This window comes from Balaenoptera acutorostrata, chromosome 13 (assembly GCF_949987535.1).
Source record: "Balaenoptera acutorostrata chromosome 13, mBalAcu1.1, whole genome shotgun sequence".
NCBI lineage: Eukaryota > Metazoa > Chordata > Mammalia > Artiodactyla > Balaenopteridae > Balaenoptera > Balaenoptera acutorostrata.
In genome coordinates this window covers 74641329-74657284 of record NC_080076.1, presented here as the reverse complement: position 1 = coordinate 74657284, position 15956 = coordinate 74641329, and the positions used below count along the sequence as shown (strand labels likewise).

Below are 15956 nucleotides of genomic sequence, written 5' to 3'. Positions count from 1 at the left end.
AGATATATTGTTTATGTAATGTGTGTATGTGTACATATATATATACGTGTATGCTTTTTACATGAAAAGAATAATTTTTGCCCCCTTAGGGGGGGCAATACCACCCCCTTGAGAACTCATGCTCTGGTTGCAAAGAATGACTCTGTCCCCTGCATTTTCACATTACAAGATGTATGCTTTTCTCTATTCATTTTGCCTTTTATGGTAGCTGGTGTCTCTAGGTCTCCTGGATGATTTTTAAGAACTTCCTGAGGCCAGGGATTATGTTATCATTCACATTTGCATCCTTGGTGTGCACTGCGTTCAAGAGATGCTCAGTATGTATTAACTCTGTGTTTACATAAAAAATAACTTTTTTTTCATTATTGTCCCCCTAAGGATCCTATTTACACCTTTTTTCCTAATCGTCACCCCCTCCCATGAAATTTTAATGCCTGTTTATGTACTTTATGGATATCTATGCTGTCTACACAAAGAGCAAGATTTTTTTCCGCCCCCTTGGAGGTGCTGTCACCCCCACAGAAAATACAACAGGAGCTTAGTGCAGTCACACTGCCACCCCAGCTTTATCACGTACCTTGTGGGGGTCTTCCCGGTCCACCCAAGCCACCTGGAACATGTGTTTGATCTCCTCCGCAAGGCCGATACGGGCCCCACTGTTGGCAGCGAGGTAGATTTTGGGGATGCCCTCTGCCCGGGCCATCTCGGATGCCCGCAGGTACAGTAGGTCTTCTCCAAGGCCAAAGGATCCTATCCGGAAGGTGATGTCATTGCTGATGAGGATAACGTCACGCCCGTCTGGGTACTCAAGGGTCTTAAACCTCATTTTGAAGGCCACCATGCCCACCTGGCGAGGACATGAATGCACAAGAAAACGGGCTTGTTTCTTCAGGAGGAATTTATTTATTTATTTTTGGCCACACTGCACAGCATGCAGGACCTTAGTACCCCGGCCAGGGATTGAACCCACGCCCCCTGCAGTGGAAGTGCAGGGTCTTAACCACTGGACCGCCAGGGAAGTCCCCCAGGAGGAAATTTTTTTAAAGGGTGATTCCGGCCAGGGGCTGGGCTCTGTGAGTTTTTTTTTTTTTATTTTATTGAAGTATAGTTGATTTACAATGTTGTGTTCATTTCTTCTGTACAGCAAAGCGACTCAGTTCTTTACCTCATTTCCTCCAGGAAGTCGGTTCATCTCCACCAGCTGGCCCTGCGGGTCCAGCACTAGTTCGGTGTATGTCAGGATGTCTTTGGGGTACTTGTCCGGGGAGCCCCACATTTTAAAAAGAGCCTACAGAGAGCACAGGAAAGAGAAAAACCTGAAGTCATCAGTAAGGAAGTACATTTTCTACTGCTTTCTCTCTTTTTCAATCATGAACTATTTAAAGCATACATGCAGAAAAATAAATACCCAAGCACCTATCTCATGGCTTTGTCAAATCATAATTTTTCCATAGTAGCTTAAGATTTTTTTTTAAAGAAATAAGAAAAATGCAGTTAAAGTCCCTGGTGTACCCCTCCCCATCCCATTCTCATCCCTCCTCCTCCCTGCTCCCCTCAGGTAACTATTATCCTGAATTACTGTCCATCAGTCCTCTGTATGCTTTTACATTTTTATTTCATCATATGTGCAGACATTTAAAACATAGCATTATTTTGCATGACTTATACTTTAAATAATGGTATTGCACTGGACACGTCCTTCCACAACTTATTTTTCCAACTCTCCAATATATTTGAGAGATTTATCCATATTGATAAATTTAGCTCTGGTTTATTCATTTTCCCTGCTGTTCAGTTTTCCATGATATAAATTTATCACAATTTATTTATTCATAACCCTTTTGAGGAACATTTAGTTTTCCAATTCTACACCAACAATGCTGTAATCAACATTTTTACGGTCTTTTTTTTTAAAATAAACACGGATGAGTGTTTCAATGGGTGTATACCTAGGAATGAAATTGCTGGGTCATAGGGTATGTGAAAATTCAGATTTACTGGATATTATCAGATTGTTTCACAGTTCTAGTAAGAAGGTGTGAGAGCTCCTTTGCTCCATATACTTGGCCACACTTGGCTTGGTCAAATATTTTAATGTTTACCCATCTGCTGGGTGTGAAACTGTACTGTGATTTTTTTTTTTGTACTGTGATATTGATCGGTACTTCACTGATTATCAGTGAGGTGAGCACCTTAGGATATATTGATTGATCTTGTAAGTTTCTCCTTTTTTTTGTCAATGTCCTAAGTATAACTCTTGCCCATATTTTTTATAGTTTTGCTTGTTCTTTTTTTCCCAATTGATTTATAAATGCTCTGTAGATAATATTGCTCTAATCCCTTGCTGGAAACAGATATTTAAACATATTCTCCCAATCTGGGGTTTGTCTTTTCTCTTTTACGTAAATAACTTTTAAATTTTAACATAGTCAAATTTATGGAGTTTTCCTATGCTTATGCTTTCAACTCACTCCAAGTGGTTTTAATCCTCTTGAAATTTATTTTTGTACACCAGATGAGGTAGAAATCGAAAATTGTTTTTCCCAATTAGATAAGAAATTTCTTTGTACCCTTTAGTGAAATTTATTCCCTTGATTCAGAGTCCCACCTCTGCATTCAATCAAGGTTCTGTTGTAAGTGGGTTTGACTCTAGACTCTATTCTGTTCCATTGGCCTATTTGTTTAGCTCTGTTAGAATAATATTACACATTGTAGTATGTACTGCTGCTTGAAAGTAAATAATGACTTATTTTAAAGGATGGCTAAGACAAGTCCTCCTGATTTTGTTCTTTTTCAAAAGTGTTTTTGCTATTCACGCACTTTTGCTATCCCTATGAATTCTTCAGTTGCACCAAAACTCCAGAATTATACTGAATGTATTAATTTGGGGGGAATTATTATCTTTATAATATTGAAGCTTCCCATCATACATAAGCATGATATATCTCTCTATTTAGGCTTAAAGTATTTCTGTAAAGTTTCAAACTTTCCTCCATAAATGTCTTGTATGTTTTTTGTTTGATTTATCCCTAAACTTGGAGCTGATCTTAATATTGTAAATGGCATTTTTTCCAATTAGATTTTACAATAATTGCTGGTCTATGAGAGTACAATTAATTTTTGTATATTGCTCTTGTATCTAGCAACCTTGCTGTATTATCTAATTGGTTCCATAAATTCTCTTGGATTTCTTGTATAGGCATTTATATCATTTCTGAAAAACATAACTTTGCTTCCTTCTTTCTACTCTTTACACCTTTTATTTCTTTTTCTCTTCTTTCTGCATTGGCCAAGAACTCAAGTAAAAAAAGTTGAATAGAAGGGGTGTTAATGGATATTTCTATCTGTACCTATCTTTGAAGCGAATACTTCTAACATTTCACCATTAGGTGCTATTAATTTTAGGTGGATGTCTTTTATCAAAATAAACAAATTCGGGGCTTCCCTGGTGGCACAGTGGTTAAGAATCCCCCTGCCAATGCAGGGAACACGGGTTCGAGCCCTGGTCCGGGAAGATCCCACATGCCACGGAGCAACTAAGCCTGTGCGTCATAACTACTGAGGGTGTGCTCTAGAGCCCATGAGCCACAACTACTGAGCCCACGTGCCACAACTACTGAAGCCCGTGTGCCTACAGCCCATGCTCCGCAACAAGAGAAGCCACCGCAAGGAGAAGCCTGTGCACCACAACAAAGAGTAGCCCCTGCTCACCGCAACTAGAGAAAGCCCGCTCGCAGCAACGAAGACCCAATGCAGCCAGAAATAAATTAAAAAAAAAAATTCCCTTCTAGTCCTAGTTTATTAAGAGCTTTTATTATAAATAGATACTATCTTTTCAAACACATTTTTTGCACCTATTGAGAAACTTAAGTTCTTTCTTAATCTATTAACATGGTAAACTACAGACTTCCTAATACCATACAAGCTGTCACAAGATAAATACTATTTAGTGTAAATTTTTTTAAAAAAATCATTACTGGATTTCATTTGCTAATATTTTAATTATGATTTTTGTGTCCATGTTCATAAATGAGATAATAAATTTCCTTTCTCCTAATGTTCTTATATTGGATTAATATTAAAGTAATAATAACCTGATGAAATGAGTTAAGCATTCCCTTTGTTTTTTCTATTCTCTAAACAGTTTGTATACAAAGGGAATTATCTGTCCCTTGAAGGTTTGACAACAATTGTTGTAAAATTGTCTAGGACCAATTTTAGTAGATGGGTGTTTTTGACCTATGAATTCAATTTCATTAATGCTTTTTTTTCAAATTATTTATTTATTTATTTATGGCTGCTTTGGGTCTTCATTGCGCGTGGGCTTTCTCTAGTTGCAGCGAGCGGGGGCTACTCTTTGTTGCTGTGCACAGGCTTCTCATTGTTGTGGCTTCTCTCATTGCGGAGCATGGGCTCTAGGCACGCGGGCTTCAGTAGTTGTGGCTTGCGGGCTCTGGAGCGCAGGCTCAGTAGTTGCGGCGCACGGGTTTAGTTGCTCCACGGCATGTGGGATCTTCCCGGACCAGGACTCGAACCCATGCCCCCTGCATTGGCAGGCGGATTCTTAACCACTGTGCTGCCAGGGAAGTCCCTGTCTGGGCCCAATTTTAGTAGATGGATGTTTTTGAACTATTAATTCAATTTCATTAATGCTTATAATCTATATTTTCTACTTCTTCTTGAGTCAGTTTTGATAAGATATATTTTTCTTAGAAATTTTCATCTGTTTTCAAATTTATGGGTTGTCCACCATACTCTGTTTCTTTATCTAAAAGAAAGTGGATGGATTTATTGCTGATTTGTCTGTTTCTTATTCTTATGGCCTGTGACTTCTGAGGCAAAAGGATACAGACAATGACATTCTTAATTATAAAAGTTTCCATTTATTAAGCATCTACTGAATACTTTACATATATTTCTTACCACAACCTGGGGAAGTAGGTAATATTATTAGCCTCATTTTACAGAGGAGGAAAGTGAGGCCCAGAGAGGTGAAGGAACTTGCCCAGGGACACACAGGAAGCAAAGGACAGATTTGGAACTCAGGCCCAGGCCTTACTGACCCTAAATGGCAGCTTTTCCTACTATCCTGCATCTCCTATGCCTAAAGTACACTGATGCTTTCCTGCAGACAGTAGAAGTCCACGACCTCAGTTTCATGAACGTCATTCACAAGGCAATGGAGAAGATGTACACAGGCACCCACATCACCAATGCCAGTGTGCTCAGTCTCCTTGAAAGGCCCTTCTACGTAAAAAAAATAAAGGCATAGAAAGCATACTTGAAGGAAATACACTAAAATGTTATTGCAGTCCTCAATGGTAGACAAGTGATTACCTATGAGTGAAATTTTATTTGCTTATTCCTATTTTTCTGTATCCAGTGTATATTTAATAATCATAAAAACATAAAACATTATTTTTTTTAAGTAGACCAAAAAGTCTTCAAAGGCAGTGACCCCATCCTCTTCCTCATGGTCTATCTACCCTTAGAATGGTTCCTGGCATGTAGCCAGCACTTAATATAAGCATTAAAAAGACCAGAAGGAAATGGTAAGCAATTTGTCTTTAGTACGTGGAACAAGGAGTCACTTTTTCCTTCTTTCCACTCTCCTTTACTTTCCAAAGTTTCTATATTATATTCCTTTTTATCACTGGGATGAAATTAGGTTTGTTTTAGAAAAATATACTATGAAGTCATTCTCAATATTAGTTTCTTTTCCTTCACGAATACTGTGTTCTTTAGAGTGGGGTCTTCAGAAGAGGAACTAAGGGGAATTCCCTGCTGGCCCAGTGGTTGAAACTTGGTGCTTTCACTGCCGTGGGCCCAGGTTCAATCCCTGGTCAGGGAACTAAGATCCCACAAGCTGCACAGTGTGGCCAAAAAAAAAAAAAAAAGAGTAACTAAGGATGGGGGGATGTCGATGCCAGTAGAGTCTCTAAGAGGACCCTGGGCAGTGCTGAGTCTCAGCCTCAGGACTTGCCTGCCTGAACATTTCCGGGAAGTCATACACATAGGTGGTACCCAGGGACTGGGCCTGGAATCGCTTAGCCTGAAGCAGATCCTTGGTGACATAGGGAGTATTGATCAGCATCCCGTGTTGGGGCCCTTGTTTGTTGCCGAAGGAGTGAAACATGATCTGGACCAGAAAGAAAGAAAAACAGAGAGTGAGGAGGGCAAGTCTCAGAGAACCACACTCCTGCCCAATTTATTTCTTCCCAGTCCTCAGTGAAAATGCAATGAAGGAATACTACTCAGCCAGAACAAAGAATGAAATAATGCCATTTGCAGCAACATGGATGGACCCAGAGATTATCATGCTAAGCGAAGGAAGTCAGAAAGAGAAAGACAAATACCATATGATATCACTTATATGTGGAATCTAACATATGACACAAAGGAACTTTTATGAAACAGAAACAGACCCACAGACATAGAGAATAGACTGGTGGTTGTGAAGGGGGAGGGTGTGTGGGAGAGGGATGGACTGGGAGTTTGGGGTTAGTAGATGCAAGCTATTATATATAGAATGGATAAACAACAAGGTCCTAGTGTATAGCACGGGGAACTATATTCAGTATTCTGTGATAAACCATAATGAAATAGAATATTAAAAAAATAATGTGTATATATATATGTATAACTGAATCACTCTGCTGTATAGCAGAAATTAACACAACATTGTAAATCAACTATATTTCAATAAAAAATGCAATGAGGGGAAGCATAGCATGTATCACATAACAAAGTGAGTGCCTGGGAGAATAATCTTCTCTTCTCTGCCACTGTGGGAAACAGATGTGGAGACACAGCTCCAAAACCATAATTATCATACTACTAACACACACACACACACACACACACACACACACACTGCAAACAAAGCAGAGTGTATGTAAAAATTGGTGAAAGCCAAATAAGGTCTGCATTTGAGTTAATAGACTGGACCAGTGTCAACTTCCTGTCTTGACAAGGTCTCTGGTTAAAAAAGATGCTATCATTGGGGAAAGTTGGGTGAAGGGTACATGAGTATTCTCTGTACTAAATTTTCTCCTCTGTGCTATTTTTGCAACTTTTTGAGAGTCTTTAAGTGTTTCAAAATAAAACGATTATATATATACATGTAATCTACTACCTGTATATATAGTAGTCAATAGGAAACTTGATTCATTTTACAAAAGTCTATTCCAAAACACAGTTGGGGAAAATACCATTTCCCTAACTGAACTAACTTGGGAATTGTGTTATAATCATCCATAATACTCCACATCTTATCCCAAACATGGTTCTAGACTGGATTAAACTTTGGATTCATTCTCCTTCCCAGAGGAATGAACAACTGGGATTCAGAAGCTAACATGTTTATCATAAAACTCAGAGGAGCAGCCCCAATCTGACACAGCAAAGTTTCCAAGTGCCATTTTAATCTATGTCTTGCTCTCCGGGCAGCCTGCCTCCACTTCGACTTGACTTCTGTGACCCAGCCCGGCCTTACGTTTCCAGATCTGGGGTCGGTCACTTCTTTGTAGAGGCTGATGTCCAGGTAATAGCCTGACTCGTTGGTGATGAACAGGCGGATGGGAACGGCGTGGTCGGTGGTGGTCTGGCGGATGTTGATCTTGACCTCAGCCTGGAGCACGCGGAGTTTCCACAACCGGCTGCCGTAGCGCATCACCATGGACCGCACTGACTCCTCAATCTGCCGCAAACCACAGCAATTCAATTTCAGGACCCATTCCGCGCACACTCATAATAGTTCTAGCTCTGATTATAACAGAAAGATGAGATATACTGAATGCAAAATGCACTGCACATATATAGCAGAGCAATACGTGGCATGTATCCATTAACTATAAGCTGATAATAATCAAAGGTATCCTGCTAAGCATTTAAGCTCATTATCTCACTCTGTCCCCATAATTACTCAGAGAGGCTGGCATTTTTGTCCCCCACTGACAGATGAGGAAACTGAGGCTGGTAAGAGCTAGCACCCCTATGTTACCCTGTCTTTCTCTCCATCATGCATCCCAAGCCTATGCATTTTCTCTTCTAGGAACCATGTGAACTGGTGGAGTTGGGCAATCAGCATGGGCCTCTGCACCCCACACATGCCAAGCTGATGGACTAGAACGTCTTTCATCCAGAATCACCACCACAAACTCTGCCTGCTCGTGAAGAACCAGCCAATGGAGAATGGCTGAGCCACAGACCTCAGGTTCTCACCTCCCTTCCCCCACCCACATGCAGCCCTCAACAGAGCCTGGAACTAGGGAGAGGACAAAATTTTGTTTTGCAAAAGACGTTTTGGGCATCTGTGTCTTCCGAAATGTGAAGCGTGCCCACGGACGGGGAACATCCTTAGGGACGGTCCTAGGGGTGGTGGCTGAGAAACGGCTCTAGAATTAATCGATGGAAGGTTTGTTCTCCACCTGCAGCAAGTGAGACTCAGACATGCACATATGCACCCTGGAACTCAGGTCTCGAGCACCAGGAGACAACACCCTGGAGCAGGAAGGTCCCAGTGAAGGTGAACCTAGAGCCTGGTGAGAGCCCCGCCCCCAGAGGTGAGACCTTAAAGGGGTCCATGATGACGGTGGGCACGAAGTTGAGGAAGATGTGGTTGCAGTCGGTGCGCACGCTGGTGTTGTTGAACGCCACCTCCAGCTCGTCCATGGCCTCCAAGAGCAGCCGCTCGCCTTCGTTCTGCAGGTACTCGAAGGAGGCTTCCTGTCGAAGGGGGGGAGGGGCAGCCGCTAGGCCAGGGGTGCAGGGCCCAGAGAGTCGAAGGGAAAGGAGAACATCCCTCTCCTCCAAAAGGCATGCCAGGTCAGACAGCAGAGCCCTGCCTCCAGAGGTAAAGGGATGTCCAAGGCTGTCTCGTGTACTCAGCACCTCTTTAATTTTCTGTATTCTGATGCTTTGACAGCTGGGCCTTGCTGACCCTGGAGGGACTGCCCCTCCCAGGGTTAGCCAATTCCTAGAGCCTGTAAACAACTCACCCATGAGCATGCTTTTCAGGCAAACCAACCAATCCAGACCCCACACCCCAACTACTTCCTTGTCAGGCTCTCACCCTCCAGGCCACGATCCACTGGCCCTAATCACCCCAGGGCCAGGTATCAGACAAGTAGAGACAGTCCCTATGCTCACAGCCTGCTGAAATTACTCAAGCCAGCCAATCCCAAGCCTGCTCACCCTGCCTCACCCATTCCTTCCTGCGGAATCCACAATAAAGGCTCCTGTCCATGTATCCCCCCTCCCTCTGCCTCCTGAGCAGCCCTGGTGCTTCCCCATGTGGCCCCCATAGCTCAGCATGTCCCCTCCTCTGGGAATCTGTGATAACAAATAAACCATCTTTTCGATCACAACTGTCTCCTGATCTGTTGGCCTTACCATACCTGGATAATCATGAAAGTTATTAAAATATCTAGGTGACAGAGGCAGCAAAATACTGAGATTAGCTTAACATCCATCACTAGGGGATTTGTTAAAAAACATTACACACACAAGATGTACATCCATGCAAGGGAATTGCATGAAGGAAATCATCTTCATTAACATGGAAAGAGGTCTACAGTAAAAAAAAAAAAAAAAAAAAAAAAAAGTCTTTAAATGACTTGTCCAGCCTGAGCTCCTATCTGTAACATTACACCTACAACCCAATCCCAATACATATATGGAATTAGGCCTAGAAAGGGTCACCAACAGGGCTGAGCCCTGAGTGGCAGGATTCTGGTACTTTTCCTTGATTTTTAAAAATATTTTCAGTATTTTTTGCAATCTTCACAATATAATCATGAATTACTTTTCTGAAGGCAAGAAACAATGGGACATGATCACTCACGCACAGAGCAAGTACAAAAAAAATCCCCTTAACAAACCAGGATCTTTCTTTTCTATCCTCCCACTTCTCTCCTCATGCAGAGAGATCTCCGCGACAGAAGAAAGAATCCACATGCCAGCCCATGAAAACAGACCACTTCATTATCCACCTCCTACTCTGTCCCCAGACTGGAGTGTCAGTCACAAGGGCAGGGCTGTGTGTGCCCTGTGCACCCTGACATCCCCAGAGGGCAGCCCAGGGCCTGACCCAGAGCAGGAACTCAAAGAAGGCAAGGCCAGCACGTGAGTGACAAGTTCAGGGGGAGAAAGAAACACCCCGTGACATCCTACCTTGGTGATCAGGTCCGAATGCCTGATGATGGCGCGGATGAAGAACCTGTGGTCCGTGACCTCTGTGCCCTCTTTCACTTTGGCAGCGCCCAGGTACAGATGCATCTTGTGGTTGGCGCAGGGCATGGCAGTTATGTCAAAGTTACGCAACCGGCTGAGCTCCAGCTGGAAGGCCAGGGCCGGCTCCAAGTGACGGTAAATGCGATCTTCTGCAAACTGTGGGCCGACCAGAGAGAGAAAACAGATGGACACACAGACACAGGTGGAGTTGGACACTGGGGCTGCGTGCCTGCTTGATCCACGCCCTGTCCTGCAGATCCCTGGTGTTTGCGGGTTTAGCACTCAGGAATGAAGCATTCATGATATTCTCTAACTGTGAGCTCAAGAGATTTGGGATTTTGCGATGGTCCAGAGGAGAGCCACGAGCATGGACTCTTGTGCTGGCATAAGCCTCTTGGCCCCAGGGGAGCCTAGCTAGTCCCCAGCACCTGCTGGCACCACCAGGCTGTTCTCTATCTGCCACCACACAGAGTATTTCTCAAGAAGTCACTAAGCCCTAGTTTCCTTGTGGAAATTGGTTCCCACAAGGAAGCGACTGATGGTGCTGGACACTGAAGAGAAAATGAAGAAGCTAAAGAAAGGATGCGTCTTAACTAGGAAAGTAAGGCTTTGGATAAATTAAAATACTGTTTAGTGGAGACTGCATCTGTGCTGGGAACAAGCCCACCTGTTCTAGAATAAGGATGAGCAAACTTTTTCTTAAAAGGCCAGAGGACTGACGGAGTATACGGTCGGTCCCAACCACAGTCCACCTTCCGAATCCGCAGGTTCCGCATCCGCGGACACAACCAACTGCGGAGATTCCATCCATGGTTGGGTGAATCCACGAATGTGGAATCCGTGAACACGGAGGGCCAACTGTACTCGATTCAGCTGCTGGAGCGAGAAAGCCACAGGAGACAGTAAGTGATTAACGGGTGTGGCCTCTGTCCCAATCAAACTTCGGTTATAAAAACAGGGGGCTGGCCTGCAAGCCATAGTTTGCCAACCACTGTTCTGGAAGAACATAAGAAAAAGAGGTTGGCCAAATGTTCATCAACAGATGAATGGATAAAGAAGGTGTGGCACATATATACAATGGAATATTACTCAGCCATAAAAAGGAACGAAAGTGAGTTATCTGTAGTGAGGTGGATGGACCTAGAGTCTGTCATACAGAGTGAAGTAAGTCAGAAAGAGAAAAACAAATACCATATGCTAACGCATATATATGGAATCTAAAAAAACGGTACTGGTGAACATAGTGGCAGGGCAGGAATAAAGATGCAGACATAGAGAATGGACTTGAGGACATGGGGAGGGGGAAGGGTAAGCTGGGACGAAGTGAGAGAGTAGCACTGACGTATATACACTACCAAATGTAAAATAGATAGCTAGTGGGAAGCAGCCGCATAGCACAGGGAGATCAGCTCGGTGCTTTGTGACCACCTAGAGGGGTGGGATAGGGAGGGTGGGAGGGAGGCTCAAGAGGGAGGGCATATGGGGATATATGTATACATATGGCTGATTCACTTTGTTGTACAGCAGAAACTAACACAACATTGTAAACAATTATACTCCAATAAAGATATTTAAAAAAAAAAAAGAAAAAGAGGTTGGGAGAACCGTCTTACAGAGCTACACCAGTAAGTACAAAAAGTGCCCAGGTGAGACAGAAACCTGTAATGAAGGCTGAAAGGGCGGGAAACGTGAGGTCTGAGCTCCACACAGCAACACGGGGCTCTCACTGGAAATACCAGCCCAGAGGAAGGCTGGAATCTACACAAAAGTTGCATGTTCTAGAACATGGGGATACCACAAGGACTAAGGACTATATTCTTGCTGAATATCAAATATCCCAGGGAAGCGAGAACCAGTTCATTGCTCTTCACCATACCTCGTCTCTTGCTCTGAATGTGAAAAACTTGGGAAATTCTTTCTGCAAAAAGAAATCCATATGAAAGACAAATCAAGCAAGACTCATTTAAATATTTATAGACCTGTTTTGTGATTTTTAACCCTAACCCAGTCCACTTCGAGAATGAATCATTTGGAAAGCCATCTCTTCTCTAGGGACTGATTTTTTCCACCCCAATCTACAGAGTAAGCATCAAATAAATGCCACCAAGTCTTGCAGAATGCGAAAACCTCAGATGTGTTGAGAATCGGACTGACCTCTTGGGCAATCAGGAATGTAATTCTTCGGAGTCCATACTCCACAAGGATGTTTTTCTGTATTAAAAACCAAAAACACAGTGGGATCATATTTGGCCGCAAAAAGGAATGATATATGTTACCACCCGGATCAACCTTGAAAGCATGCCGAGTCAAAGAGGCCAGTCCCCAAAGACCTCATAGTGTATGAAATTCCATTTATCCCATTTATAGGAAATACCCAGAATAGGCCAATCCATAGAGACAGAAAGTAGATTAGTGGTTGCCTAGGGCAGGGGAAAGGGTTTTGGGTTGAGGGAAAATGGGGTGACTGCTAATGAGTATTTTGGTGGGAGTGGTGAAAATGTTCTAAAACATAATGATCATAATGATGGCTACACAACTCTATGAATACATAGTAGTCCCTCCTTATCCATGAGTGATACGTTCCGAAATCCCCAGTGGATGCCTGGAACCACGGATAGTACCAAACCCTATACATACTATGTTTTTTCCTATATATACATACTTATGATAAAGTTTAATTTATAGATTAGGCACAGTAAGAGATTAACAATAATTATAACAAAACAGAACAATTATAGCCATATACTGTAATAAAAGTTATGTGACTGTGGGCTCTCAAGATATTTTCCTGTACAAATTTAATGCCTTTTCCATCTTAACTAGGCACTTATCACTCACTGTGGCCGTAATGTCTGCAATTTAGGGTGTGACAGCAAAACTAGCACGCATTTCTTTTTTCCTCCTTCACAGTTTCATGGATAGAAGACTTGGTTTCACCATAGATCTTAGCAACTCAGCATACGGTTTTTTTTCCTTCCTTATTAAGTCAAGAATTTTCACCTTTTCACTTAAAGGGAGCACTTGACAGCTTCTCTTCGGCCTGTCCGAGTTGCCAGCATCACTTGTGCTTTGGGGGCATAATTAAGTAAAATAAGGGTGACTTAACATGAGTACTGCAATACCATGACAGTTGATGGGATAACCGAGCTGACTACTAAGTGACTAACGGGCGGCTACGCTTGGACAGAGGGATGATTCACATCCGGGCAGGACAGAGCAGGATGGCATGAAATTTCATCACACTACGCAGAATGGCACACAACTTAAAACTTACAAATTGCTTAAACTTAAAAATTTCTGGAATTTTCCATTTAATATTTTCAGACTGCGGTGGACTGTGGGAAACTGAGATTGCAGAAAACAAAACTGCAGAAAAGGGGATTACTGTACTAATAAGCACTGAATTGTACACTTTAAATGGGGGAATGGTGTGCTAAGTGAATTATATTCAGTAAAGCTATTTATATATATATATATATATATATATATATATACACATATATATTACATATATATATATCTTAACATTTCATGAACTCTTTAATGAAATTGGTGGGATGGGGCACTGCTGTATTTTTTTTTTAAAAAAGACGACAAGCTGAATAAAAAAGCCTGACACAAAAAAGTACAAACCATATGCTTTAGTTTATACAAAACTCTAAAATAGACAAAACTAATCTCTACTATTAGAAGTCAGGATACTGGTTGGTTATCTCTGGTGGGGGAGATGTAGTGATGGGAAGAGGCTCAAGAAGGGGCCAGAACATTCATTTCTTGATCTGAATGTTGGTCACACTTGGGAATTCCCTGTGAAAATTCATCAGGCTGTACATTAATGATTTGTACACTTCTGTGTACATTCGACTTCAGTCAAAAATTACCCAAGAAAAGTACTAAACTGTTTTTAGTTGTTCCCTAAACGAAATAAATACTATTATGTATAGTTCTCTGGGGAAAGGAAAAAAACCCAGAAGACCAGAAAATAAGGATATTTTAAAATTTCTCCATGTGATAAGGAAAATTATTAGGAGAAATGAATAGTCTTAGCCCATTTCAGAAAGAGGCAAGGAGACATAATCAAAAAAACACTTAACAGAATGCAGGTTGCAAAGAAAAAAGGATAAATTGGAAAATGAAGAGGATTCTACTGGGAGCCTGATTACTGTTCTCAATTAAAGGTGTGCTTGAACGTACAGGTGTGTGTATGTGTCTGCGAATGTGCACGTATCTATCTGCTTAGTGCAAAAATTTTTAAATAATATAGAAATACCTAACATTAAAATGTCTCCCACTCCCCTGGTAGGTGTATATTCTGCTAACTTTCCTCTCTTTGGTATGCTATATATAAACACTTATTTGTACAGAGACACATACGTTTAATCTTTTCTAGCTCATGCATATCCTCCTGGGTCGATATGTAGAGAACTGTCTCCTTCCCACACACAGCCACGTTGCCCCCCATAGCGCGGCTGTTCCCAGGTGATTCTGACACCCCTTCACTGCCCCCTCGGGGGAAGAACCACCAAGTATCTTGAGCATCGTCTGATTTGGTTAGGGGGCAGGCAAACTGCCAACAGCTCAAACGTTGCCTTATCTAAGCCATGGATGCCAAGCTCAAAGTCCAGTAAGGACATCAGCTATGTTAAGAAACAGGCTAGAGGGAAATATACCAGGATTCTCACAGTCACTGCCCTGGATGGTGGGGCAAGCTTTTCAGATCTGTCTGCCCCTTAAAAATTTTCTACAATGTACATCATTACTCTGTTGATTAATCAATCACATAAGGCTAAGTACATCACTAACAATAATGTCCCTAAGCTTTCATGGCATCATCCGTGCGTTATTCACCCAACACCTCCTGCCTAGGAAGCACCAGGCCAGGTCCTCTGAGGGACGCCAAGTCAGAGGAGGTAAGAGGTGTCCCTCCCACCAGAATAACATGGGGGATACAACACACATACAGATAAATACACTAAAAAGCAACAGCCAAAAATTTCCAAGTGTTCTTAAAGTTGAGACCAAGTCAGGAGGGTAAAGAGCTAACAGCTATAGTGTGCCTGGCAGATTTGATTAATTTATGAGCTTAAGTATCCCATCTTACAGATGGGAAAACTTAAGGATCAGAGAGATAAAGTAACCTGCTGGAGGTCACACAGCACCTGCCCCATAGTTCTACTACCTACACTTGCCAAGCTGCTCCACATCTGTTTGCAGCTGGGGTCATTAAGCATATGTAACAGCTGTCCCTACTGCTGGGTAAGAATCCATGCCAGCAATGGCCACCACATGTTTATAAAACCAACCCACAGTGATATGCATACATGGTTGTTTATGTAAGTGACTTGGGCACATGGACGCCTCACCAAGACAGCCCCCCCTCCTTCTCCAGGGACCCAGAAGCAGAGGCTGCCCAGCGTACCTTGGACTGAACGAATGTCCGGAAAATGGGCACCAGCTGCTCATCCTCCGGGTAGTCTGCACACTGGATGGCCACGTTCAGGATGTGGATCGGCTCTTCTCGGAGGCTCTGGGAGAGAAAACCAAGGGTAGGCAGTAGAAGGGCCCAGGGCCCCAGCCCGCCCCCTCCTCGGCTTGCTCCCTGCTCAGACACTCACCTTGCTGTCATCCTCGGAGTACAGGGAAGTACGGGCCTTGCTGAAGAGAGGGATGTCCTTGGGCACGTTGGCAAAGCAGGAAATGACCTCATCAAAGTTCCTGGGGGC

The 15956-nt window shown here is 42.7% G+C and overlaps 1 protein-coding gene across 1 annotated transcript in view; it reads right to left on the bottom strand.

The window, feature by feature from the left end:
• ACACB (acetyl-CoA carboxylase beta) overlaps nt 1-15956 on the bottom strand; it is a 145597-nt gene that overhangs the window by 17687 nt on the left and 111954 nt on the right. Inside the window, 10 exon segments of the mRNA XM_007180091.2 lie at nt 578-847; nt 1166-1288; nt 5984-6139; nt 7496-7699; nt 8572-8727; nt 10174-10389; nt 12110-12151; nt 12388-12444; nt 15653-15760; nt 15849-15948. Of these exon segments, the coding sequence (XP_007180153.2) occupies nt 578-847; nt 1166-1288; nt 5984-6139; nt 7496-7699; nt 8572-8727; nt 10174-10389; nt 12110-12151; nt 12388-12444; nt 15653-15760; nt 15849-15948 (1432 nt within the window).